Source organism: Tyto alba, unplaced genomic scaffold (genome assembly GCF_018691265.1).
Source record: "Tyto alba isolate M040663 unplaced genomic scaffold, T.alba_DEE_v4.0 Super-Scaffold_1000006, whole genome shotgun sequence".
In the NCBI taxonomy this organism is placed as follows: Eukaryota; Metazoa; Chordata; class Aves; order Strigiformes; family Tytonidae; genus Tyto; species Tyto alba.
In genome coordinates this window covers 5,265,247-5,292,426 of record NW_024881272.1, presented here as the reverse complement: position 1 = coordinate 5,292,426, position 27,180 = coordinate 5,265,247, and the positions used below count along the sequence as shown (strand labels likewise).

The 27,180-nt window shown below is 37.3% G+C and overlaps 1 protein-coding gene across 10 annotated transcripts in view; it reads right to left on the bottom strand.

Annotated features, from left to right (window-relative positions):
- The window catches only part of RALGPS2 (Ral GEF with PH domain and SH3 binding motif 2), a 137,751-nt gene that overhangs the window by 3,804 nt on the left and 106,767 nt on the right, over nucleotides 1-27,180 (bottom strand). For 9 of the 10 annotated variants that reach the window (XM_042805170.1, XM_042805193.1, XM_042805191.1 and 6 more), the window contains 8 exons: nucleotides 26,968-27,103; nucleotides 25,983-26,134; nucleotides 14,421-14,475; nucleotides 10,724-10,801; nucleotides 9,042-9,147; nucleotides 8,234-8,326; nucleotides 1,443-1,548; nucleotides 115-206 (listed from right to left, as the gene is read on the bottom strand). In XM_042805170.1, coding sequence (XP_042661104.1) covers nucleotides 115-206; nucleotides 1,443-1,548; nucleotides 8,234-8,326; nucleotides 9,042-9,147; nucleotides 10,724-10,801; nucleotides 14,421-14,475; nucleotides 25,983-26,134; nucleotides 26,968-27,103 — 818 coding nt within the window. The remainder of the gene's footprint in view (nucleotides 1-114; nucleotides 207-1,442; nucleotides 1,549-8,233; nucleotides 8,327-9,041; nucleotides 9,148-10,723; nucleotides 10,802-14,420; nucleotides 14,476-25,982; nucleotides 26,135-26,967; nucleotides 27,104-27,180) is intronic. The other variant, XM_042805172.1, reaches the window with a different exon arrangement.

Sequence of the window (27,180 nt, the reverse complement as noted above, 5' to 3'; positions counted from 1 at the left end):
CTCGGAGTACATTGCTCTTCATACAGAGAGATCAGCAACAGCTCGGTCATCCTGAAGACCTGCCAGTTCTGAGCTCTTAAAAACTCATATCCCTTTTCAACATCTTGCTCTCACCTGTTGTCTGTTGCTTTGGCAGGCAGCACTCAGGTGTTTAAACCACAGCATTGCATTCATTCTGTTTCCAGCTTGAAATTTATATGAATTTCCTGAGTGAAAAAGGCAGAGAAAAGACCGATAAAGAAGCACAAACATTACTATATACTTAAATCCTATCCATACTCAAGTAACTCTAAATTAAAACATTATGAAAAAATTTAATAGCAGAAGGCTTATATAACTTTACACTTCATCTGGCATAGGTGCAACTTAATTGTTTGACGTAGTGCGAGAGAAGTTTCAGCTTGCCTGTCTTCCTTTCCAACATTCTAGATTTCAACTAACACCAGTGTCAACTAGGAAAGAACAAAACATTTCTCAGATCCATACAACAAAAGTGGTTTTGTTCACTGTCATTATTGCAATTTGTTTATAATATCATTTCATAGTTTTTTTCATGAAGTGCAAGATAGCACTGTAATGCACTCTTGAAAGCTACCTTTGAAAATATTTGAAAATTGTTCCTAAACGTATTGATACATTTCAGACTAGTATTTTCTTTGTCTCATGTTATACCGTGCTTGCTTGGGTTCAGAAAGGCCAAGGATTACAAAAACATTTCAGGTTGCTGTTGCTGAGTTTAAGCTGACAAGCATTCATAATTTACACCACGTATCAGCGGTGCTAGAATAGATGCTCGGAAATAAAATGTACGAAGAAGTGAAGTAGACAAAGCAACAAATGATGTTAAGCCCCTTCATCAGAACTTCTAATGATGGTCTTTCTGCATACTTTGAACTCTATGGAAAAGTAACAATTTCTTCAGTTTAAACTGAAACCAGGGCACAACATTGGAGTAATGGAAGTCAAGGCTTCTCTGCAAAACAGTCAAGATCTCTTAGGTTTTCTCCCTCTGGTAATAGCGCTACATTTGAACAGATGGTTTGGTTTTTGGTTTTCATTTGGAGAGTAGAGGGGACTGGTCAAGCACCTAGTGTTAGCTGAATATTTCATTTTTTTTTTATTGTTACTTACATTTTCACATACGTGAAAATGCCCCTGAGTGGTCTAAATATAGTTGAAAAGAATGCAGATGAATGCTTTGAATAAAAATCACAACTGGTGGTGTTAAGAGTTTGGAGAGTGCTTAGAATGTAACAGACTCTAAAGATTCTTCATGGACAACTGCTCCCACAGCATTCTAAAGGCAAACATAACATGTTGGAGAGCAGCTGAGTAAGTGAAAGGTAACATCCTTCCAATTTCATTTAGTTGCTTATGAATACCTCAGCAAAGCAAATGTTTATTTTGGGAATTACTGCACTCTTGGTGCTAGCATTGCTTACCCTTCTCAGAATCAGTCAGTAAGAAGAGATCTGGATGCTCAGGGTCATCTGCCATCATCACCATCCAGCCCACCACTGACACATTCTTACTTGGCGTGGATTTGAACTGAAAATACAAGCAGAGATGTAAACTAAAGTAAAACGAGAAGCTTCAGGCAGTCAGACTGTACTGCACAGAACAAGTATTCAAAAGGGCACTTCTCAGTGACACTGTTAAAGAGACGTAATAATTTCAAAGGAAGCATAGCACTTGATGAAATTAAGAAAGTTTATGAATTTTATATGGAATTAGTGTAAACAGAGCTTATAATAATGATATTCAAAACAAAAGGAATATCACAGTCTCAAAACGTGCCAACAGACATCTAAACTGCGCTGTATGAATACAACAGCATTCCTCACCACATTATTGCACGTGTACGCATACCACAGTTCAAAAAACCGCATTAACAAAGGCAAAGCTAATCTCTCCACTGTTAACAAACAGAAGAATTAAACTTGTCTGTGCCATAATCATTCAAAGGTAACATGCATTAATGATAATAGTCTGTAATTAAACATAGCAAGCCCTGTGGACAGGATAACATAACTGTGTAATTAAATATTATGACACTAATATATGCAGATTTACAACACTAAGCATCAAATTTCTTCTGTTTCATTTTAGAAATATTGCATTACCATTGCAAATCTAGAACACTGGTTCAGCAAAGGGAGGCATTACGGCTAGTAAGTTTGCTGGTATCACAAGCAAAGTAATAGGAATTTGTAAGAATATTCTCTATATGAGAATATAATGACTTTACAAAAAAAATTCCACTGCAAATCTAATGTCAGTTATTCTAATCTATGCCACAGATTACCTGTAGACCTTGAATGTCCAGGTAAATTTATCTGTCTGGGACTTGTGCAACAGGCTACATTTTAAACCTCAGTTTAAAATACATTAGAACTTTAAATGAACAGAAGTTAGACCAAGATTTGAAACAAAAAGTATTTTAATCAAGTTCAAACTAATTTAAGAGTCCAGTCTCTCTGTATCTTACAAACTTCTGAATGCATCATCTGTGTACTGCCCTCTTTTAAGCCGCTATAGTTACACTTGCAGGAACCATTCCATCACAAGTTCCTACCAGTGATGTTCAGCTGACATTTATGTAACGTCAGCAGAAATATAAAAGCCTGGGAACTTTGAAGGGATGCTTGTACAAACAGCTTAAGTGTAAAAGTGATGATGACTGTTCTTAGGAAAGACCTGCCTGCCAAACTTCAAAATGGATGCCCTTTTTTTGGATATTACTACGGATAAAAACTGTGGGAAAAGGCTATTCCTCATAAGACCTGTAGAACCACATATACTAAAGTTAAGTAACTCTACTGCCTTTGGGAGGTGGACAGATTTAGTAACACCTCATAAGAAGAGGAAGTAAATTATAAAGCTCTATCAGGTAACACTTCATTACAGTGAGGGCCAGATAATGTAATTTCTTTCCAAATAGAAACTAAAATTTCTGTGAAGATTCTAGTCAGTAATAAAAAAAGTTAAGGAATTTTATCTGAAAGAAGGAATAAAGATAGGGAAAGGGAACAAAATACAGATATAGCTAATTTTATTTTTATTTTTAAAAATAAAAAAAGGAAGTATATATTCAGGACTTGCTATGAACCCACTGAAGACATTGTTTCAAAAAACTAAGATGACACAACTTACACTTAAAAGGGACTTGCCAAATACAAACTTCCAAGTAGTCCTAACAAAGCGTTAATAGGTCTTTTTCACAGCGGTGGAAATTTGAGTCACAAAGCAGTTTTTAATAGATTACAAATCAACAATGCACCTCTTAAACTGCACTAATTTCTGGAATTTCATGAAAACAGCACATTTGCACTTTCCTATCTTAGTTATATAACAGTAGGTATACAAAATGTGAAATTACCATGCAATCAAACCACTAGAGCTTGCCTGTTCATTTCATTCCAAACAGTTAGTTAATCATGGTACCTCTTCAAAAAGTATAAAGCTCCACAGAAGAAAAGTGCTTCCTGCCAGCATCAATCCATCATCACTTAAAACAGATGTCAGTTTTCCATTCCTGTGCAGGGCTGGATTTGTATTCCACATTTACATAGTCCCCCAGGGCAGTTCATTCTTCACTGATGTACAGAGCCTCACTAACAGCAAGTCTGCTTTGTTAACATGAAGGGAATGAAAGCTTCATTGTAATTTAACGTTCCCGGCTCCTCTGCTTTTTTTATACAGGCCACTGGAATGACACTTCTTATACACATAGAAAACTACAGAGCTCCATTGCTAGGCTTCACGTAAGTTAAATTTTTGGTGGTTGTTGTTCTGAGCTCAAAGGCATTTATACATAACTCTTTGAATCCAAAACACTGAATTAACCTGTGAACAGACTTTTCACTCCAACCTTTTGCACCTACAAATCTCCCCCTCATCTCCTGTTAAGGATTTACAGCTTTCTAATATTCAAATAATTTTCTTGGTGGCTGAGCATACTTCCTAGAATGACAGTGCTCTTTGTCAGGACATTTCAGTGTCAGGACATTTCAGAAAACTACCAAGTTTTCTAGAATGCCAGTAAATAGGTCTAGTTCTGAATATAACATGCAATGAAAGGCTTGGAATGAACAAGGGTTCATGCTTGAGAATGAAGCCTCAAGAAGTCTCTGTTGCCTGTCCAAGTACCTACAAACATGGAAAAGTCTCTCATGCACGCTATGTTGTCACAAAAATTGGCAAGATTCTTTACGACCGATCACTATAAACAGTTTTTTTTTTTTTTTTATGGGCATATTCACATTTTTCAAGGTGAATGCTTTCTTTAAGACTAATTTTAAGTTGGCTATTTTTACTATTGTCCTTTTCTAAAGGTGCACAAGTACTCAGTTTTATCACAGAAGCTTGTTTGTGGGTACCATTTCAGAATACAAGATAAAATCTTAAGCATTCTACACACATTCCTGGGTTCTGAATTTCACATGCTCATTATAGACAACTTTCCATTACTCTAGCAATAACTGAAATCTGTTCACTATTTAAAGTACAAAGCTCATTATATTCAGTAGCCTTTCTTAGTAGCTCTAGCACAAGAATGTCTGTCACATCCAGGTATCTACAGCATCCTCTTCCTCTGGACTAGATTCACATCTACTATACACCCTATACTGGATGCACTCCTTTTTCTTTGACCATAGGCATGAGAAGAAGAGCTAGCTTGCCTGTGACTAAGAGAGGGGATTTGTTGCCCCTTTTGCCGGATTACACTGGGATTTTTATGAGTTAATTTTCCAAAGAGGTTGGCTATCATAAGCCTGGAAGAGCTTTGAGTGTTAGTGCATTCCAAGCCCTCAGTCTCATCTGCCTGAAGCAAGAGCAGCAGCAGAACAGTCAAAAGCATGCCTGTAATCAAGACACAGTTACCATGAGATCTCTAGCCACGAAACTTTATATATAGAAGACTGACTTTTTCATTGCCAGCATGCCTTTCCATGTCACGGAGGCCTTGAGAAAGGAAGCTGAAAAGACAGATGTTTACATGGCCCCAGAAGATGCTTGGAATATTTTACCTAGGTAAATGTCAAATGTATCAATCTTTGAAAAAGATTCTGCTTCAAAGTAGATAGCATCATCCTTTTTATCCATTTAATCTGGACAGTAACAAACCAAAACCTAGATCTAGCCTCAAATCTCCTCATTTTGCAGAACAGACCTCTTAGGAGTATCACTGGACAGTATTTGCACAGTGAAGGTATACTCATGCACTAGCTATCCACACATAGTGGACCATCTACAGTTTACCCACTCGCGATTAACTTTCTTTCTGAAAATGAAACCAAACAGGAACTGAAGCATGACACTTGGCAAGCCATCTTCCCAGACTCCAGAATGAAAGCTGAGGCTTTGTACAATAATCCTGTAGTGAAACGAATGGAAATCTAAGCCATCAACAGCCAGGCTAGAAGTACAACACAGGTAGACTAGCTGAACAAAATTGCTGACCACCTATTATTAGGCTGTTTAATAAACTGGAGCCTCTCTTCCTAATCCACCAACCTCAGTCTCCTGCAGCAGTTACCGGGTTATTTTCCACTTTAATTTCAGCAAAGAGATTACACTCTGTGTTATAATACCCTTTGTAGCAGAAGTATGTGTGCATTCACTGTGAACTATTTATTTAAATAAAGGACAATCCAAACCATAGCTAATAGGTATTATATTATTTTAACTGTGCCTGGGAAACCACATCAGAGACCTGAGCTTCATAATATGCTGTATATCTAACAGAACAAAATATGTTCACAGCCCTGAAAGGCCAAAAGCAAGACATCATCTGTGTACAGACAAATCCAAGGTTGTGCTGGATAGTTCAGTCCAATTTCATAGAGCCAACTGTTAAAAAAAAAAATAGATCTGCTTTAGCAGTCATTGCTTTTTACTACCGTCCCTCCATCTCCTTTTCCTGGGAATTGCATTGCTCAAACTCTGCCCAGTATTTGCAAGCTACAATGCTGGCAGGCTTCTGATGGGTAATCCTGCCAGCATTATGGACTTGAACACCTCCTAGCCTCTATCTGCAAACTTTGTTCCTGGCCTGCTGGCACATCCTTGGACAAATGAACATGAGAACATAAGGATGCAGGACAGATTTCAGCTTCTTAGGCACTAGTCTCTGTTCACTAGTAGTTTAGCAGTTGTAGGTATCACAACACATTAGTGACTCAGGGAATATTAAAAGTCAATTTTTTTTTTCAAAGTGCATTCTAAATGGATATGACTGCATTTCAAGACAAAAGTAAAGGCTTCTGCAGTAAGAGAGTCAAGAGGATCAGAAACCAGACTTGAATCTTTACATCTGTTACCTTTTTACTTCATTTAGTTTTTCTAAAGAAAGGCCAAAACCATTTAAATGATTAAAACTGTTATTCTGAAGGAAACGTATAAGCAAATGGACCACATAAAAATTCAATATATTTAATTCCCAAACAATAAAATTACGTAATTTTTCCAAGTTCTCTAAACCCATATGTTATTTAGATTGTTTAAAAGTATCTATATACAACACTGAAAAAGCTTCCGATTGTTGAAGTTCTGGAAGACTTTACCATACTTGTACCTATTCAGACAGTGGACAAGAGAGTCTTACAAATGCATAGTCTATTCTTAAAAGAAAACAAAATGCAATTTTGGCATAAAGCCTAAAGGCATCAGTAACAGGAGCACAAAGTCTGACATTACAAAAAAATTTCTTTTCCATTTCTCAACGTTTCCAGAAAAAACAAGCAACTAACTGTTAGTGACAGAACGCCAGCACAAGTTCTTTCTTGGTTCTTTCCTCTGCTTTTGCTTTAATACTTCACATTTCTGCTCATAATAGTTTACAAGTCTGCTCTTTCCAACTACCTTTACTTTTAATGAGACAGACTCCTTCCATAACATTTACACTGATACCAGAGGCAAATGCATCCAAACACATGCACTTCTCCAAAGACACCCAGGAGACAGGATGTTTGGCTACTGGGCCTTTGGTCTGGGCTAGTGCTGTCTTACCTGGCAAGGCAAATTAAGTAGGATCAGTTTTGATTTCACCTAAGCAATCAAAGCTAGTAGGGGTGGGGCAGATGGATGAGGGCAAAGAAACTATGCAAATATTTCTACAAGCAAATAGCTATTATCAAACTACTTTGAGTATTAGACTACTGTTTCTTAATGAACTGCTTTCAACAAAAGTGGAAAATACTAAATTTTTTTGTAGATTAAGACTTTTTTTTCCAGACAGAAAATTCAAATATCCAGGAGTCTACTAATCAGAAATCTTATGCTTCAAATCTCTACCCTCTGAACATAAAAATTTTAGGATAAGAAAACAGCATTTTGTACCAAAAAGAAGTAAGAACGTCCCCCTTACAGGGACTCTAGAAGCACATCTCAGTTTGTACAATTACATAAGCTTTATGCAAAGCAAATGTTTTTCAATGACAGTTGTCAGGAATAAAATTGAAACACTGGCCAAGGCACCTATAAGTAATGGTTCCGAGTAGTGAAAGACCCCAGAAAAAGATCCAAGTATCTCAAATTTTACCCAGTTTCTTAACAGAACCTCCAGCAGCATCTCTTCTATTATAATTAAGCAGTGAAAACAGGAACTACACACATCATAACATCCCTGGAACATCTACAGAAAGCCCTTTTACTGCTTCCCCACATAAGCAAAGTATTTCTAACTCCTTTCAAGTAAAGTTGCAGTGAATAAAAGGAAAGTCAGCCTCATCAGCTAGCTCTCTGCTTAGCATATGAAGTGTTGTATACTCCACTGCAGTTAACGAATAACAGGATTAAAGAGAAAAAGAGTAGTCTAATTTTACCACATGTATGAAAATCAGTACATGCCATATATAGCGACTTCTCAGTCTTTCCACATCAATGCCTGTTTGGATTTCAAGTAGCACCGAACTGCTGCAAGCCTTAGAGATCATCAAAAGATAGGACTTCTACCTCAGAAAAGCAGACAGACCCAATGACACAGTTCCCTTCCTTATAGACCAACAAATTCAAAGAGACCCGTGGCATATGCAAAGCAGATGTTCTTGGTGTAGCATATAAATGTGCACGATATTTCCATTAGGGCATATCCATATGAGGTGATTGACTGACTGGAAGAGAGGATAGTGCTGACTAGAAGCCATGCAAATCCTGAGCTACTCTCAGTGTTTACATCAGGAAATCACATTAATTTTGGCAGATGAAACTGGAATATGCCTGTTTTGCATACATGTTTTCTCTCTGTAGCCTTCAGAGATTTTGCAGCGTAGTAAAAGAGTTGGGTTCCACACAGTGCTACCCAGTATTTCGTCCAAGATGCTACCTAGAGAGAAAAGAAAAAAATCAAAAGTGCAAAGGAAGCAAAATGTTTCATAATATTGATCTGTAAAATAAAAGGCATCATCCTGCAAAAACATGACCATACTAACTGTTCAGCCAAACCATCAGCCATGTTTCCAAAGCTGCTGTTTCTAGTTATTCGTGTGGGCCTATGAATGCATTAAAAAAATCTAGAAAGCAGAAAGAGCATGTGCCTTTCCTCACTAATCTAAGAAAAATTTTCCGCATCTTATTTTACACTTTCTGCAACTCCTATTGAATGCTTCACTGAGTTAAGAGTACATCTGTCCCTTTTCCATTTCATGAACTGCCATAAGGTATCCCTGTCAAGAATATGTATTTTGATTTATAATTTATCATCAAGCATTTGCAATGCAAATACTAAAGGGTTATTATCTATTGATAAATTGTTAGGATCCACTTAACGTTCAGAAAGACAAAACATGCTCCTCTCTTTTGAAGTTATCAGTAATTGTAAGAAATTTTATGTAGCATTACATTTCTCAGGTTGCAGGTAAAGCCTAATACACTCAATAAACCCACCAAACGGAAGAATGCAAACTCTAGCAGTGTCCCTAAGCCTTAATCAGCAAGGCAGATGAGAGCTCAGACACTTGAATTAGTTGCACATATGGCCATTTTATTGTATTTATAACTGGGCAAAGGAAGAAGGTGAGAAAATTAATTAGAAATCTTACTGTAGGTTTTTTGCCTTCTTTCAACAAAGTCTTCCTCCTGAGAACACCTTGAATAGTAACTGCTCCTGGATACAAATGAACAGCCAAATCTTCAGATTCTAGCGAGCTGAAAGGAGCATGTGAAGATTTGTGTGAAAAAATATTTTTCCTAAAGTAGTTTTCCAATCATTACCGCAAATTAATGCAAACATCTGTATTTTAATTTAGAAATGTCAATTTTTTATTTATTAGACTTCATTGTGGAAAAAGACTTTGGCTGTTACAAGGAATTGCTGTTGTGGAATTTACACTCACAAGCAAAAGTGATCAGAAAAATTAATTAGCCAAGCACATAATCCTTAATTAAAAAAAAATAAAATTCAAGAAACAACTGAAATACAAGAACAATTAATTTTAAAAACCAAACATTTGAAGTACAATCACACAATTGCTGTATGTGTTAAAATCTCTCCTTCAGCCCTTGCAAGAAAGATTGAGTGTTTTTTTGTTAGAAACACTGGAATCATTAGCACATCAAAACCAAAGCATAGCTCAAACATGCACAATCTTTACAATATCTTAAAGCAAGAAGAGTGGGCAGGAGCAGTAATAAAGAGTAGAAACCCAAACCACAGCTTTAAGGTGTTTTAATGCATCTGGTGCTCTACTAATCATCTACCCTATGTAGGATCTAAGAGCAATGGGCCAAAAGAAATGCCAGGTACAGCACCGTGAAAAGAAAATTTAGCTTTATTAAAATTACAAGGCTGACTGGCTTACAAAACATTTTCAATCAGAAAAAAATTACAACAGAAATCATTTCAGTAAATGTCAATCAGAGCATATAACTAAATTGCTGAACCCAGCAGCTTTGTAGTAAAGCCAAGAAATTGAACAGCGCCTGAAACTCATTTAGAAGTAAGCCAGGATTTGCTGTTTAATCCATCCTAACATTCATGAATATTCAAAGTAAATTGGAAATCTGGCAAACATTTTTATTGCAGGACCTACTGAGGATGATGATATGGAGACAATTTTGGACACTGATAGATGCAAACATGAGTTTAACTCAGGGAGACAATGCTTTGCTTCTTAACATGAAAAAAGTTTCATAGTTAATGGCCACCTCTTTGCCAACTACAGTGCCACACAGTTGGAGACAGAATTTGTATTTTAATTAATCAGAATAATCAGTTATATTACTCTGTTAGCTTGCAAATACTACTATATATAATAAATTTGGGCCAATTTTAACGTGTTACTCATTTTAGCCATGTATCTGATTTCAGGGAACAGGGGAAAAGAAATTCAATACAGAACTGGCAACAAAGAAAACATCCTGAATGCCACCCATTGGCACAAGAAGCAGCTTTGCTGTCCACATGCGAGAACTACCAACACTGCTACAGAGTGGCAGGCAGTTAAAAAGCTACCTCTAGTAAAACATCTTTAAGCCTTGATATAAAGATCCAATGGTTCAGAATTTGGCTTTGCAAACCAGAATGAACAAAAGCCCTTATGTCGACATAGATTAAGTCATAGAAAAAGAAAGCTTTAAGTCTGAAGAAAAAGGTCTCTACCTTTATTCTGACATGTAAGTTAGAAAGATAACATCAGAAAACACCCACTCAATTATTTAACCAAACCAAATCACCAACACCAGAGGGAAAGTTTGACACCTCTGTGTGCAGTGGGGATTGTACCTGCTGGCCTTCATGTGGCCTCGATAGCCATTTCGTGACACTCTTGTCCCCGGACCGAGAGAATGGTACAACCTGTTCCTGTTGGATTCCATTATAAATTGTACGTATTACATATACTTTTATTCACACAAAGAGTACGACTGCTAAAACAGGACAGTATTTTTATTTGTGTGCATATCACAAAGCCACTTCTTCCACATAAGAAACAGAGGATAATTTTATTTAGAAAAATGCATGCAGGAGTAGATACCACGGTTTTTTATTTCATCAGACATTCTCTTTGTCAGAACTCACAATACTGAAGTGTTTTATTGGCACTGAACAATAACACATTTTGAGATCAAAGTCTGCATTTAGTTCTTAGAGATTAAATCAATGTAAAGGAATCATACTAATAAAACTTGTCTTTAAATTCTGATTTTAGATGTTACTAAAAAAATTGGTTTCAACTTCTGTGAGTATGCACACACACAAGCTGTTGGACTGAAAGGAATCAAAAGCACTATAAAAATATGCCTGACACTGTTTAAAATACTGTTGTATTAAGTAAAATTGAAATAAGATAAGCAATATTTGAGTTCTCCAGTTCATACAAACTTTACCTATAAGCTTCATATTTAGAGTCCTTAACCTGATCTATACTCTTATCCCTGGCCAAGGCTTGTGTTCTACACCTGCCTTTTGAATACTGCTTTGCTTCACTGAACCTTGTTTTCTGGATCACATCCCCTACTCAACTGAATTTCATTTAAGTCAAGAGAAGCATAGGCACTTTGTCCTCACCTTCTATTTTTTAATCTGTTTTTCTAGTTGCTTGTATTATGCTGAAAGACTGAAAATCAGCTCTAATTCTGCAGAAGGTGGAAGTTAAGTACAAGGCTATGAGAATTTTACAGGCAAAATCTCCTACCTAGTATAAATCTATCAATCTGTCACCTGTGAGAGGGGCTTTGCATTAGCTGGAAAGCTGCAGTATATCTCAGAATAGAAAACCTAAACATGCAGCATGTCATGTTTCACTCAATAGTATACAGCAGGCAAACAAAACGGGCTTAAAGAAGGGATACAGTAAAGGTCAGCAGCATTAAAGAAGAAGAATGGGAGTTTTCTTCTTTGTTTTTGTCATTTTGTTTTTTTAAACCAGCCCAAACTATTGTCTTTGCTGCAAGAAGAATTATCAAAGAGATACTAATTAATTATCATCTACTAATCTATCCCAGAATTTGCCATAATTTGTTTTTCAACGTAACAAGTATCTTTGAATTTATGATTTCTTTTTTTTAATACATTCAAGATCTAGACAAATAAAACAATTAAGATGAAGGAGAGAAAATCATAATATGAGCTGTATATTTGTGTGTACATACATTTTGCATGCAAATGAAATATGTTTTCCTCTTACCTTTAAGCTTTTTTTTTTTTTTGCATAACAAGGAAGCTATCATTCTTGCATTCAAGCTATTTCAGGGAAATCTATTCAGAGACACTCAGGATGACAACCAATGAGACTGAAGTGCCACTTAGTATACTGCTCTTAACATGATATAACTCTCAGGACTTGGAATTAAAGTCCTTCAAGTAATACTGGTGAGCCTACAGGGACACCCCAATGCTGAAAACTCTTTCTCAAGTTTCAAACTGAGTTTCTGATGCATTTAAATACAATCAGTGACTCTAGTTCTCATCCCTTCTGCATTCCCCAGTTACAAACGAGAGGAAGGCCAGGAAAACCAAGTATATTTGTTACAATTCCTTCTGTTGCCTGGGTAATCTGTGTGTGAAGTATCCCATTTTGTCCCGTTAGGCATACGAGGCAGATTTAAGCCCTCCTACCCAGAGATCCTGTTCCTAAGTCACTGGGAAATTCCCACTCGCACTGCATAGGAAGTAGTCATTAATAATTCTGGATGCATCCCAATTTTGCCAGTAGCTGTTAATTCCAGGCAACTAATGCTTCTCCCTCACTTAAAGACTGTTTTATAAGAATGCAAACCCACCGTACACATCAAAACTAGACACACCTCCTCTAGCTACCTTTAATTTTGACATTTGCATGCCAGTGTAATACATATGCTTCATCATCTTACAAACCAAGGAACAGACAAGGTTGCTGCATATCTCTAGGAATTTCACACATGATGTTTTGAAATGTCTGTAAGGAACCCATTCCCCCTCCCTGGAAGCAGGCAAGAGCACTCACCCTGAAAAACATGCAACTTCAGAGTTCTCAAAGAGCACGCTTCAGAGTTCTCAAAGAAAGTACTGAAGGCAAGTGGAATTTGGAGGAGGAGGAATCTTCTGACATAACTGTTTGACATGGAGCAAACCTTTTAAGTGCGGTGAGTCTGGGTCAGCCAGTTCTCATTAGGACAGGGATGAAAAGCCTCTGTTTTGTCTCAAAAGGCCACACAACAATTCTGGAGACTGTTACCATGAGCTTAAGCATGAGGATTACTAAAATTTTTAAGTTCTTTATGCTACTCGGGGTAAAGCCACTCAGTTCACCATTTTGCCTAAGGCTTTTCCATATAACATTTTAGCTTTGAGAAATAACCTGAACTGTATTATTTCCATAAGGCGACAGGGAAGGAAAAGCAAGAAAACCTTTTGAATGTTGCAGGTTGCATCACAGCACATACAAGTTAGAGATTTTCCTTCTGGCCTGATTTTCTTACTATGCTCATGTGGAATGATCTTACTGCTTACAAAATGGAATCATAAGGGCATTTCCTCATGTATGTAATTGTATTTATAGCATGAAATATCAAGAGTTCATCTTTGGCACAGAGAGATTTTCAAAGTTTTCTTCCAAAAAGCAACATAGAACTTCAACTGCTTTAATGAATTCAAGGAGAACATAAGGTTTGTGGCAACAGTTCCCAACTATAAAGAGAAAGTTCTTTGACAAAATATTTCTACAGAACATGTCTTCAAAGCATGGCAGAAAAAGTTATCCATGGCAACTCTGAAGCTGATGAATTACCTGAAATTGAGTTAGAGAAGTAAACTACACACTGTATTGTGCATCTTACTCAGCTGTGGGAAGATGACATTTCCACCTTTTACTATATTAAACTACAGCTGTTAGTCTTTTTCCACATTCTCAGATACAACATGGGAAAGGATTGAAGTGTCACCTGAGCATTTGCTGGTATTGGATAAGGGGCAAGATATTAATTCCAGACCACAAAATCAGATATGAGCAAGGGGCATTTTTGTGTTTTCCCATGTAACACAAGGGCAAGTAACAATGAAGTGAAGAGTACATGAGACAAAACAGGTGACAGTGTCAACTGACAACAACAAAGGGACCAAGAATGGATGAAATATCTCAGGGAAAGTGAAAATGAAAAACAGATAGTTCACATGAATAGCATGCAGAGGATATACAAATATATGAACCCAGAGAAGTCACTTGGGGTTCAGTGGTACTCTGGTTGAGCTATTTAGAAGAATGTGTGCAACGAGTAAGCACCCAATTAGACAAGAGCCCTAGAGAGCCCTACTAACCACTAGTGAGCAGAAGGTACTTCTCTGCTGCTTTAACAGATCCAGTGAACTTACTACAGTTTATTATATTCTTACATATGGAAGATCTCTAGGTCACTAAAATAAAGCACCATTTTCAGGACTGAGAGATTGTAAGTAGCGATGTCTGAATAGAGAAATGCAGGTTTTGAGTGACAGTTTTTCTTACCTTTCAAATGCTGGCCAGGAAGTCTCTTCACTGAGTTCAGAACCATCACTGCTACCTTGAAAAAAAATAAGAATAAACGATACTTTATTTCATCAACTACAATCCATATATTTCAATTACGCATGTTTCTCCTCAGGATATTTAAGATTAAATGTGCAAAAAATACTTCACTGAAATACTACAATGAAAATACTTTGTGATTTTCTTCAGGAATTTCACATAAACTGAGATAGAGATTTTAAGAAATAGGGTCTAGGTGCATATTAAGAAGTTGAAGAAAAGGAGCACTAATAAATGAGAAAGGCATTTTCGAAATTTAAAGAACATTCTAAATGTGAATTTGTCCAATTAACACAACAAGCATTTGAAAAGTCAATTAATTCCTTATGAAGTCATAGATGGTCATGACAGAGGTGCAAATTTGCAGCAGTGCAAACTCACTGATAAATCTCAAACACACTAGAAAGCTTTGCTGATTTGAAAAGCTTTAAACAACTTTTTAAAGCTATCTCCCACTCACTGTATCAGATCTCGACTATTTTTTCCTTCTGTACTTCACAAAGTAATCCAATGTTACTAGAAGTATTTTTTTTTTAACACTGAAAGTACAGGAAAACCAGAAAATCCAAGTATCTGATGCATCCGCTCATGGCAGGCCCATAAATAACATAGTAACTTTACAATTATAGTAAAACCCATCAGCCTGAGAATTTGTATTTAAATACAGACACGTGCTAGTGTTATCTGTAATGTTGTTAAAAATCATTGACTATGTATCAGGATAGAAATACTATTATGATAACTCAGTAACTTCAGTTACTAACTGTACTATGAACAATATTCAAGCCGTTGTCTTGCTAGCTCTTCACTTTTTGGACCAGACCAGCTTCCCACGCCAGCTACCATTCCTGCTTTCCACTTCAAACAAATGTGTTTTTGGCTCCACACAACGCCAACTCTTTGGTTTCAGCCTAATTCAATGTCAGTCACTGCTAAAAGCCCACCTTTTGGCACACTGACTTGAGAGCTTGTTTGTTCTGCCTCATGAATATTCATATATAAAAGGAAGTAATTGATTTACAATGATTTTCAGACAGCCTAAAAAAAAAAATAAAAAGTCTGAATCAATCCACCTTACTTAAGGGTTCCCACAGAGAAACAATGGCTGAAAACGGGAACAAGTTCCCTGTAATTTTACACAGAAAATCATCACGGAAGAGTGGTGCCCTTAAATATAAACCTGTACAGAGGTAAGTCTGGATATCCACTGAGTAAACACAGAGTAAAGATAGAGGCAATAAAAATTCACACACAGCCCGGGTAATTCCAGCCAAGAGCCATGAAAATCTCAGCATGGACTGAAGTTCTCTCCATGCAAAATCTAAAAGAAAATGCATGCCTTTCTCTGCCAAGCCAATTCCATCTAGATGCCTCTTTCCCAAACATTAGTTCAACATCCTCTTATTAACATGATCCCTAAGGGATACTAGATAATTTGGTGTCAGCTTACCCTGAACTTTTCCTAAAGGAAGGTCCTAACCTGGTTCGCACTAACATTACAGTAAAAGGGACTTGTACAGGAGAAGAAGCTGTGAGACAAAGAAAAGCGATGTTCCGGCGGAGCTACTGGCTCCTAAGCTAGACATGGAGGTCCACAAGAAGGGGAGCACAATATTCAACAGATAACTAATTATTTTCTAGAAGCATCTTTAAGATTTTAGTACTTACATTCTCAGATCATTGATCCTTAAGCATTCAACTGCTTAAAAGGTTACAGCAGCTGGTAGCTTGTCCATAAAAGAAAAGTACAGTTACTTATACTTCTGTGACTTACACTTCCTCTGTAGCTGTGAGGATGATGTATCAAAGAGCCACAGTCACTACTGATAAGTAAGTGTTCCTATTTCAAGTAACTGTCTGCATGAGTTTAATCTATCGGCAAACACTCACTCTGGTGCCGCAAGGCAGGTGAGTAAAAAGTGACTATAAAAATTATCAGAAGTTCTGCTCAGCACAGTTTACATCTGAGCTGCACGGTGGAAAAATAAGAGAAGGTGTGGACTGAACTCCAAATCGTTCAACGCACTTTCATACAGGAATACCGCCAGACAGATCATGAAGTATCACAGCCAAAACTGGATTAACCAGTTGGAGTAACCTATCCAGATGGAGCCTGCTGTTACGGTAGAAGTCTTTGCAAATCCCCAAACTAAGTTTATCATTTCCTGGAAGAAACAACTGCCACTTTTATCTGCAGCAAATTCTACATCCACATCACAAGTGAAAAGCTCCATGATTTATTTCATCCGAACAACACAGCTGCACTCTCTGTAAGGCAATATCCAAAGTCTCTTCAAATGAAGAAGTAACATGGTTTGGGGACGAAGAGACAGGATCGGATCTGACAAAATTCAGAGACACCTTTAAACAGTTATTTTGGGTAAGACCTCCCAGTTGACTGTCTTTGAGTAAGACTGTTTATAGCAGAATATAGTACGATCTTAAAGTACTGTAATCTTTTTAGCAGGTGGAATGACAATTAGGAAGGTAGGTTTCAAGTATTATGATTTCTCAAGAAAGGGAATCCAGCATCCTGGACTGTTGTGAAGACAAGAGTCTCCTGAGCCATCTAAACACCAAAGAGCACAAATGAGAGAATAGCATGAATAGCAAGTTAGTAACTGATGCTACTACGAGGTGCACTCACGTGAGAACTAAGGCACAGACTGCATTATTTTAAGCAAATGTAATAGTCCAGTATGGCAGATCCTGGACTGACGAAGGCCTGATCCAGACCTGTCCAAACAGACAGTCTCTCCTACTGTTTCTATAGGTTAGCCTACTTATGAATTTTTTAATACTTCTGGTTCAAAGGGACCCTGAGAGGTCATCCAACATCCTATTGAAAACAAACCTAACTTAGTTATTGGACTGATGAGGGCCTTGTCTAGTCTTGTTCTTCAAGGAGGCAGAGTCTATAGTCTCCCTGAGCAACCTCTTACTGTGTTTCACAACCTGCATGTGAAAATTTTCCTTACATGTAATTGAAATTTTGCTTGTTGCTACTTGGAGCAGTCTGTCCTGCAAAATGGTGCAGCGATTCCCGTTTACCCTAGTCATCCAGCCAACACTAAAGTTATTAGGGACACTTAGAATCTTATTGATTTCCTTATTACTGCATAGATTTATCTTTATATTAACAAGAAGTGCAACTTTAATAGGACTAAATCTCTACTTGATTGAGACCTACATGATAGAAACCCACATAATTAGAACCCCCCTAACAATACTGTATTATGAAGCAATTTTTAAAATTTAAAGCAGGCTGATACATTAAAATTTTATCTGAAATGACATTTTGATGGCAACTATATTAGCTTTCCTAAGAAAGTTGTATTTCAAACACTGTACTAAGTACTGTACAGAAAAATTCCAAAGCTAGTGTTGCTTTCTAAAAATGTAAAACAATCTAGAGCAAAAGAGCTGAAATTTCATCTTTCAGAAAGTGATAATCCTTGTTACAGTGTCAGTACATTTACAAAAGTTAAAAGGGATTTGAGGGATTCATAAACAAAAAGTTTCATTTAAAAAGTTTAATCTATACAGAAATTGCAAATTACATTTTTAAGGGCAATGTTAATTTGGAAAAAAGTGGGCCAAACATCACAGATATTGATTTAACATTTATACTTATGCCTATACAGGTTTTAAAAAATTGTAATAAAAAACAGGAAAAGGTTGAATTTTAGCATATGACTAGCCCTCTAACATCTACATAGAACATCCCTAACAGGATTTTTTTTAGAGTCTAAAAAACTCCAGATTTTTTTGCACAACAGAAGTTCTGGTACTAAAAAAACGCCAAACCCTTTCCCAAAAAGCAACAGAATATACACTACATCCCTCCAAAACAAAACAGAGGTGAAAGGAACTGTTTTTAACTTAATAAAAGTTAGATGTCTAGCCAAATTCTGCTTAAACATTAAGTGCACTATTTGACTATCACCTCAACTGGAAATATTTCATTCATTCAGTACTTTAAAAATATATCACCTTCTTAAATTCTTCTCAAGTATGTACTCAATATTTGAGTTTTTCCAACAACCTCAAGCAGGTCTTCAGGTTAAACTTAATAACAAATCCTAGGTAGTATAAGTGCTTTCTATTAAGTAATGTTCTACACAAGTTTTGGCTTTATGTAAGAAGCCACTTGACACAAACCACTATCTTCCCAGTTTTCTTTATAGCTAATAAAATTAAAAATGTATTGCACAGGATTTTTAAAGACAAATAAATTAAAGTTGTGTTTATTTTTACCACATATCATGAAGGCTTTTTCCTATTTTAGCAATAACAGCAGTTGGAAAAAATTTTTTTTTTTTTTCACTGCGCTGATGATTATCTGAGAAGCTTCAGGATCATTTATATAGAGCTCTAGTACTGCAGCTGAACAGACACATCGATTTTTGGTTCACATTTGTAGATGTGCATACACATATGTCTAAGCTACAGCCACACAAAGAGCATGAGGCTAGGTTCCTAGTTATGTGATAGGGAATGCCTATACTGTTGCATATCCATTCCCCCTGGTCACGGCATCCACTCATTGCTGAATGTCTGAGGATAACATTTAACACTGCCTTCCTTTATCCAGAAGTTAGTCCCCAAAGTTAAACAGGTGTTAATATAAACAAACCAACCCCAAAGAGTTTAAAAAGCGTTCAGACTAAAAATTCTTTCCCCTTCTCAAATCTGCAGCTGACACTCTCTTGGCTCCAGTTACGCAGTGTTTCTAGAGCTCCAGTCACTATAGCCAGTGACTGACCTGACAGAACTTGAAATTCTAATGGGAAAGCACCAAAAAATGGTCAAGAGGCCCGAACATCAATTGCTGTAGCACAATACAGCCCAGCTAACATCACAGAGATGGACTCCATGCCCTAAAATTTATGTTCTGCCTTGTTGAGCCTATGAACATACTGAAAATCCTCACATATATTGAACTAGTTCAGTACCATTTAGCTATTGTACAGTAAAGTTTAAAGAGCTCAACTTTGGCTTGCTAGTTAGCCAAATAAGAATGGTGTGAAGACTGGCAAGCAACTCGCTCAACATGATGCCAGAGAACTGACACAAACTTTTAATACCATCACCAATAATGAATTTCATCATGAAAACCTAACAAAAGCAAATAATTGAATGGATAAAGATGGGGCAGAAACAAGGCATTAGTACAACTGCATTAATCACAAAACACCCAGAGCACATGCCCTGGACCAAACAATACCCATAAGGGTTGTGGAAGAAATGGGGTGCTAGAACTCCTGTATATCCTTCCCCTTTTCTCAAATCCAGGAATCTACATGTACATTTTTAACCTAAAGTATTATACAGCTTTTATATTTACCCGATCACCTATAAAGTAGCAGTTCACAACAGCAAAACAGGGTATCCACATTTAGGGCAAAGAGACAGGCATCTATATACTAATTTAAATGGAATATTTAAAAAACCTGACAACAAATAACATTTCTTCTGCCTGAAACCCTACCTGAACTTCGATCTTCTGAAGCGGACTGCTGATTACTCAGAGTCCTAAACACCTGAGTACCATACTACAGGGTGAAGAATCAAATACTGGCTGTGTAGAGTTCTTCCCTACTGTATAGGCTGCCAAAAACCTGCAAGTAAATGCATACACTGTATACCTACACCTATACTTCATTTATTTAAAGAGAAATATACTCCCTTGTAGAATTCAAGTACTTGAAGATGGAGACTTAATAGAGGAATTCATTAAAATGCTGATATTCTTGTATATATTTTATGCCAGTTGAGGTTTGAAAATGTACTGTTCTTATGAAGGCACTTTCTTAAATTAATTTATACTGATTTAAAATACCGTTCCTTGTCTCTGCAGCATTAATTTCTCTGATTGTATTAGAATAAAGCTCAAGCTATTCTCGAATGGCTGGAGCACACAAATAAAGGCAACTGTTCAAGAGCCTTAGTTCTTCCAGAGCCCTCACCCGTATTATTGTAGATTAGGAAAAATAAGTGGAAAAAAACAAATAGTTTGAGAAAGAAAACACTCCAAAGTTACAACAGAATTTGCATCGAAGACTGCTACAAACACAATCCCTGTGTTTTCATTGATTTTCTAAACACCTAAAATTACATTCTTGATTTCAGTTGAGTACTTCTGTGTTTATACCTCAACATTTATTCTTAAGTGGCATGCATGTGAGACTGCACCCTTAAAAAAAAAACCTCCTAAACAAAATTACTTCATATCCTGTATATTACGTGCTGTAAGAGGAGAAAAGCCACAGAGAAGCAATATATGAAAAGAGGGGTCTATTTTACACTGTCCCTATACCTCTGCAGAATTATTTGGACAATTAGCCATTGTGAACAAATTCAGCTTCAAAAAAGATATTCAGTAACGCAGCTGAGCTAAATCGTAAGAAATAGAAGACATCCAAAACTTCCAAAACATTAATGAAGCAAGCTAAACATTGCTGCAAAGATACTTAGGAGTACATTTAAGGAAGAAAAGAATACTTTAGAAGTATAAGAAAACCAGGGAGTATTAGAAAACCACGTATTCTTAAGAAAAGTAGCTTATGAATAAAAGGAAGTTTCATGCTATTTCTGAGTGGGGCCACAATCTTCTAAAAGCATCTTAATTTATCCTACTTTTAGGTGAGGAGGTGACAGCAGGCAAATACCTGCAGGAGAACAGCTGGTTAAGAGTGTGCAGGTGGTTCCTTCAGCCCAGCCAGGAGCAATGCTTACACTTGAGAAGGGCAAGCTCACCCTTTTGAAAGAGTGTATACAGTGACCTCGCCACAATGGAGGGATCGCACAACAAAGCTATCTTGTAGCTTTAAGACTTACTGATAGCAAGTAGTGGAGCTTCTCACTGAACTTTCACTCCAAAGTAAAAGCATCTGTCCCAGTTTGCTAAAAGCAGATATCCTGGATTGTCTGCACAAACCAGACATATTTTCAGCAGTATTCATCTGTCTGTATTTTCATGTGTTATCTGTCAGAAGCCTCTCTGCAGTCAACAGAAATAAAGTGGGGTTTTAAGGACACAAGTCATATAACCTCTTTTTAGCCACCTGCCTAAGAATGAGATGAATCATATCCTTGAAGATCTTAATTCTCTGTGATTATAAACAGTTCCAAATGACTAGCTCAAATGTAGCTGTCTGAATTACATCTAAAACTTAGAAGAAACTACTGCCTCTTGTTACATTCCTGAATGCAAGAGAACATTTCCCATCTGATATTGTATATATGACTGGTCAGGTGTTTCTTCCTTCTAATTAAGGTAACCTTGGCACTGCTGAGAAAAAGATTTCTTATTTTTGTTCAGAAAACAAGCACCTATGTTATAAAGTAAAACAGCAACAGAACCAGATGTACATCTCCCTTACTCTAGCATAAAATACTGCCTGCTGAACAGTCTCACAGTTCTAGGAACAAGAATTTTGACCCAAACATAAGGGATTACTATAATGGGGGTTATTTTTTTTTTTTTTTTGAGTTCTAGGTTTTTGCAGAATTAGTAGAATGTACACAATCAGTCTTCAGACCCTGAAATTAAGAAAAGAATCTGATAAATCAATCCTAGAATACCAGGTTAGAAGGGAACTCAAGGATCATCTGGTCCAACCTTTCTAGCAAAAGCACAGTCTAGACAAGACATCCCAGCACCCTGTCCAGCTCAATCTTAAAAGTGTCCTTAAAAGTGTCTAGTTTTGGGGAATCCATCACTTCCCTGGGGAGATTATTTCAGTGGCTGATTGTTCTCATTGTGAAAATTTTTCCTCTTGGGTCCAGTCGAAATCTCCCCAGCAGTAACTTGTACCCATCACCCCTTTTCTTTTCCATCTGACTCCTTGTAAAAAGGGAGTCTCCATCTTCTTTGTAACCACCTTTTAAATACTGGAACGTGGTGATAAGGTCTCCCCTAAGCCTTCTCTTCTCACAGCTGAACAAACCCACTTTGCTCAGCCTTTCCTCACACGCCAGGCTTCCCAGACCCTTGATCATCTTTGTGGCCCTTCTCTGGACCCTCTCCAGCTTGTCCATGTCTTTTTTTGCATAGTGGGGACCAAAACTGAACACAGAATTCCAGGTGTGGCCTGACAAGCGCTGAGTAGAGTGGGATAATGACTTCTTTCTCTCTGCTGGTGATTCCCTTGTTGATGTGACCCAGCATCCTGTTGGCTTGCTTTGCCGCTGCAGCTCACTGGTCGCTCATACTGAGCTTGTTGTCCACCAGGACCCCCAGGTCCCTTTTCACAGAGCTGCTCCCCAGCCTGTGCTGCACTCCCGGATGATGTTTTCCCAGGTGCAAGACCTTACACTTGTCCTTGCTGAACTTCATAAGGTTCTTGTTGGCCCACTCTTCCAGCCTATCCAGGTCTTCCTGCAGGATGGCTCTCCCTTCCAGAGTGTCTGCTTCCCTGCTCAGTTTGGTATCATCAAATAAAGAACTCTGACCATGGCTGTCACTGTACAGATGGGCCTATTTTCAGGAAATCCCATACCTGAGTCACTTTCTGCATTGCTGCTGCTTTAGGAATCATTCATTGCAAAGAAAAATACCCACTTAGTGTATCCTTCATATACAAAAGATTAAATCCACTGATGTAAAAATTCTGGGACGCAACCCACCATTCCCAGAATAGATCATCAGTCTTTATCAGCATAACACAATCAAAACTGTTCATCATTACTTGAATGTGTGCTTTTGGTTTAAAGACACACTCACTGCTGGATTAATGACTCAGTTAGTATGCTTATATGCAGAACAGAATTTCATCCAGCCGTGAATCTCAAACCTAGTGATGCTCTAACTGACCTCTATCACAGATTGAGCTTTGATCACAGAGATAACCAAAGAAATCCAGGTGGAAAAGTCCTGATGTATCTGAAGAAGTCTGTGTGTTCACCAGTGGAAAAAGAAAGAGTACTCCGAAGAATCTTCATAACATGCCTATAAATTGTTTTACTGAATTGTAAATGGACTACAGTAATCTGTTAACATCAAAGGCAACTCAGACACGAGGCCTGACAAAAAAATGCACAAATCCACATGCTCTACCAATTTAGATAAAGCTCTGTAATGGTACAGTGCTGCATACAGACATCCTATAGACACTGTCGTTACATTGTTTCTTTTTTGATATTTGACATAGAGGCAGATTATAGCAGATCCTCCAATATGAAAGGATTGGAAAGTCTGAACACCTCTGAGCCCTCAAAACGCAAGAGTGATTTAAAGTAGTATTACAGTCGTCTTTAAGGTCACGTTCAAGGTGCTGGCATGTTAGAAACACTGTCCATATTTTGAAGAGGGATCATTTATCCAAAAAGTTAAGCCCTATATAGGCTTATGTCTAAGAAAAGGTAGTCCTGTTTCTAGAGCAACAGGTTTAAATTCACGTTTATGGGTAAAGTGAGGAATAACACTCTTTTCAGTACACACATTCAGAAAAAGTTTCCTTGACCCTCTTTTGAAGTTGGGTTGTAGAATACTGTAAACCTCCTCTCTGCTGCAGTGACTGTACTATTTCCAAGTACTGAGTAAACAGACTACTTCAAACATGATGGAGGAACTTAGCAGTTTCAATCAACTTCCTTATATCCTGCTGAAGCAGCAGTACAAAATGCCAGACAACTTACATTTCCAATAGTTCTTCAGTAATAGATACTGAAAGCCTCCAGAACTTACTCTCTTCCTCCATACATATTTCTAGCACCTCTACTAATCTTTTGTGTCATTGAAATTGTCATAATCAAGAAGCATCAAAAGTAACAATGATGCTAGACTGTCAAAACAGTGATGAAACTAAAGTATCTGAGTATGGGGAAGCTGGAGGTGGAAGAGAACGGGAGAGGGCAAGTTCTAACCACAAATGCTGATCTTACATGAAGTGCGTAAGGTTGCTGTTTTACAAGTGATTTATAAAAGTCTTCTGAAGTGGCAATTTTGTTTCAGCTTGTAAGGTTGACTACATCAAGACAACAAGGTCATGCCTGAGCTGAGTGAGAGAAGAGAGTTGAAAAATTCAGAGATGAGACAAAGTAAGAAAACTCTGTATTCTCCAACATGTCTAGGTGGTGACTGGTTCTTAATTGTACCTCATGAAAAATTGCTTGTCAGCTCTGGCAAACCTTACCTGCTAGGCTCTAATGGAGGTAAATAAATAATTTACCCTGGATAAAAGGATCAACTGAAGAGAAGTTTCATAGATATTTAGATAGAGAATATCAGTAAAACACTGCACTGTGAAAAGGCCAATGCTACATCTCGGCAAAAGTGACAGAAGTTTGTTTCTCCTGTACTGTGCAATCCCTGAGAATGCCAGCGGTCTGCACGCTGATGAGAAGTACCATTCCTACTGGGTGGCTGTGCAATGGCAACCTTTGCCACAGCAGACAACCTGCAGAGAACAGAGACAGACAACACACATTTGATAGTGGAAGCTGCCTGATGTGAACAGGTTCTAACTGCTTTGGTCTAAGCTGGTTCCACGGATTTACTTATTAATGTAATTTTTTAAAATTATTGCCTCCAGATATTTGAGTTTTTCCACACGAAAAAAATATTTAACGTTTGCTCAGAATATGGCCTTCTCCTCAAGAAAATACACAAACAGCTCCTGAGAACAGCATAGTTTGAAACTGGGTGACCTTGTTTCTCTTCATGAAGTCTAAAAAGCAAAACTGTTTTTGAAAAGGAAGCTATCCAAAGAAATACATAAAGCTACAAAAATCTTTACCATAAATGCATAAAATCTGAACACCGTTGAATTCTACCAAGCTAACAATTTTGAGAAAAAGGACTGTGATAGAGGTTGCATTTCTCAACCCTGGCTGCAGTTGGATCTGAGAGGCACTTGCTCTCCCCTCTGTCCACTTTAAGGATCTGTGCATAACAGGAAAAAAGAGCAACTGCTGTTACATAAGAAACTCCAGAAGCAGAAGTTCTCAAAAAAATACCCTAAATATTTGAAGATATATAACTTACCAAGACGAAGTAGATTCTGACATTCTGAAGTATCTGAAAGTTAAATTGCTATCTACTTCTGACAAAAGCGAGGAGTGTTTAGAAATTATGCTCTTAAAGACTGTCAGGAATTTACAGGTCTTACTGTCCATTCGATATGGCATTTTAAATTGAAATCCTACCACATGACATTTAATTTGGATTGATTTAGGTGGCAGTGGAAAAAGAGAATAGGAAATGGTACCCTGCACTTCCCTTCACCCCCATCAAGGAAGAAGAGGAGTATCAGAGGCTGTATTGTTAGAGGGAATATATAAAAAAATAAATTAAAAAAATCTGGCTTTTTTTACAGCTTCTCAGTTCATGTTGTATAAATTATGCTGTCCTTCTCCACCTACATTTCTCAAATTTGTTCTATAATATAATTGGTATTTTAGAATAGCACCACTGCTTGTACAATCACCAACTAACTAATCATGCTGATATCTGTATTAAAAGACCATGTACTGCACAGGTATGCTGACAGTTCCTACCTATGGAAATTCCACTAGAAAGGGTGGAGCTTTCTGCCTGCCCTCGGGATGGGACATGAGGCTCCATGACGCTGTCATCCAGTAGATGCCTTGGTCCTGCGTTGGGGAACGTTGCACTTTTAAATTCAGCTGTATTCATTTTGTGTATGAAACTAGAAATGAACAAGGATAAAACTGTTACAACATTATCTTTAATACCTTTCAAAAGTTGATGCTTTGACATCCTGAAGGATTGCATGCAATGTGTTCCAAATGCCAAACGAAATCATGGCTCAAGTCATAAACAATTGTGCATAAACTCTATTTTCTACAGGAATTTCTAGTCTTAAAAGTACGCAGCACTCTTGGACTAAAGAGAAAGTCAGGGGTACTTTAAAAATTACTTTCAATATGCTACATTATTTTTGTCTTACTATAACAATTACATAATGGAACTTTAGAATTGCATTCTAGTTCATTAAAGGTAAACTTACACAATGTATGTTAAGAGATGAATTACTGAATAGCTACAATCTTACATTTTGAAAAGATGGCAAGAGAACTGATGATATAATGATTAAGATATTAATCAGAAGTACGTCTATACAGAAAAAAACCCTGAAGCCATTACTATACAAATTTATATGAAAGTTTACAAAGGAGGTCTTGCTATAAAAATACCAATAAAGCAATTATTTCAGTTTGAATTTAAAGAATTACCCTGGCATTGAGTTGCTCTAAGTGATAGTTTTGTCATTCAGAAAGAGCCTACTTTGGCTAACTTACTGGCTATTCTTATCATCCTAACAGCTGCACAGTCTTCCTATTTTGACTAATTCTCTTTGGTTGGGATACTACCATTACAGTTCTGTGCTTGCTCTCATCACAAAATGGTCTTTAAGTGAAGTTTGGTGTACAAATCATGCTACCTTTTAAAAGCAAAGTTTTTTATGGAAAGATGATACATCACAAATCTTATGATTTTCAGGTTAAAGAAAATGCTGACTTGTATCCCAGACTGTGACATTTCCTGTGTCCATGTGGTATCAGGTTCCTAGGAGAAGGGGGTGTTGGTGGTAGCAAGGCTCCTTCGGCTGCAACATTCTTCCGCCCACTTTGTGGAGATGCTCCGACTTCAGAGCCTGGGAACAACAAAGACATTACTTGCGAGTAACTTTAGAATTACTGTCAGGGTTACTTCTCAGAACATCGTAGAAGA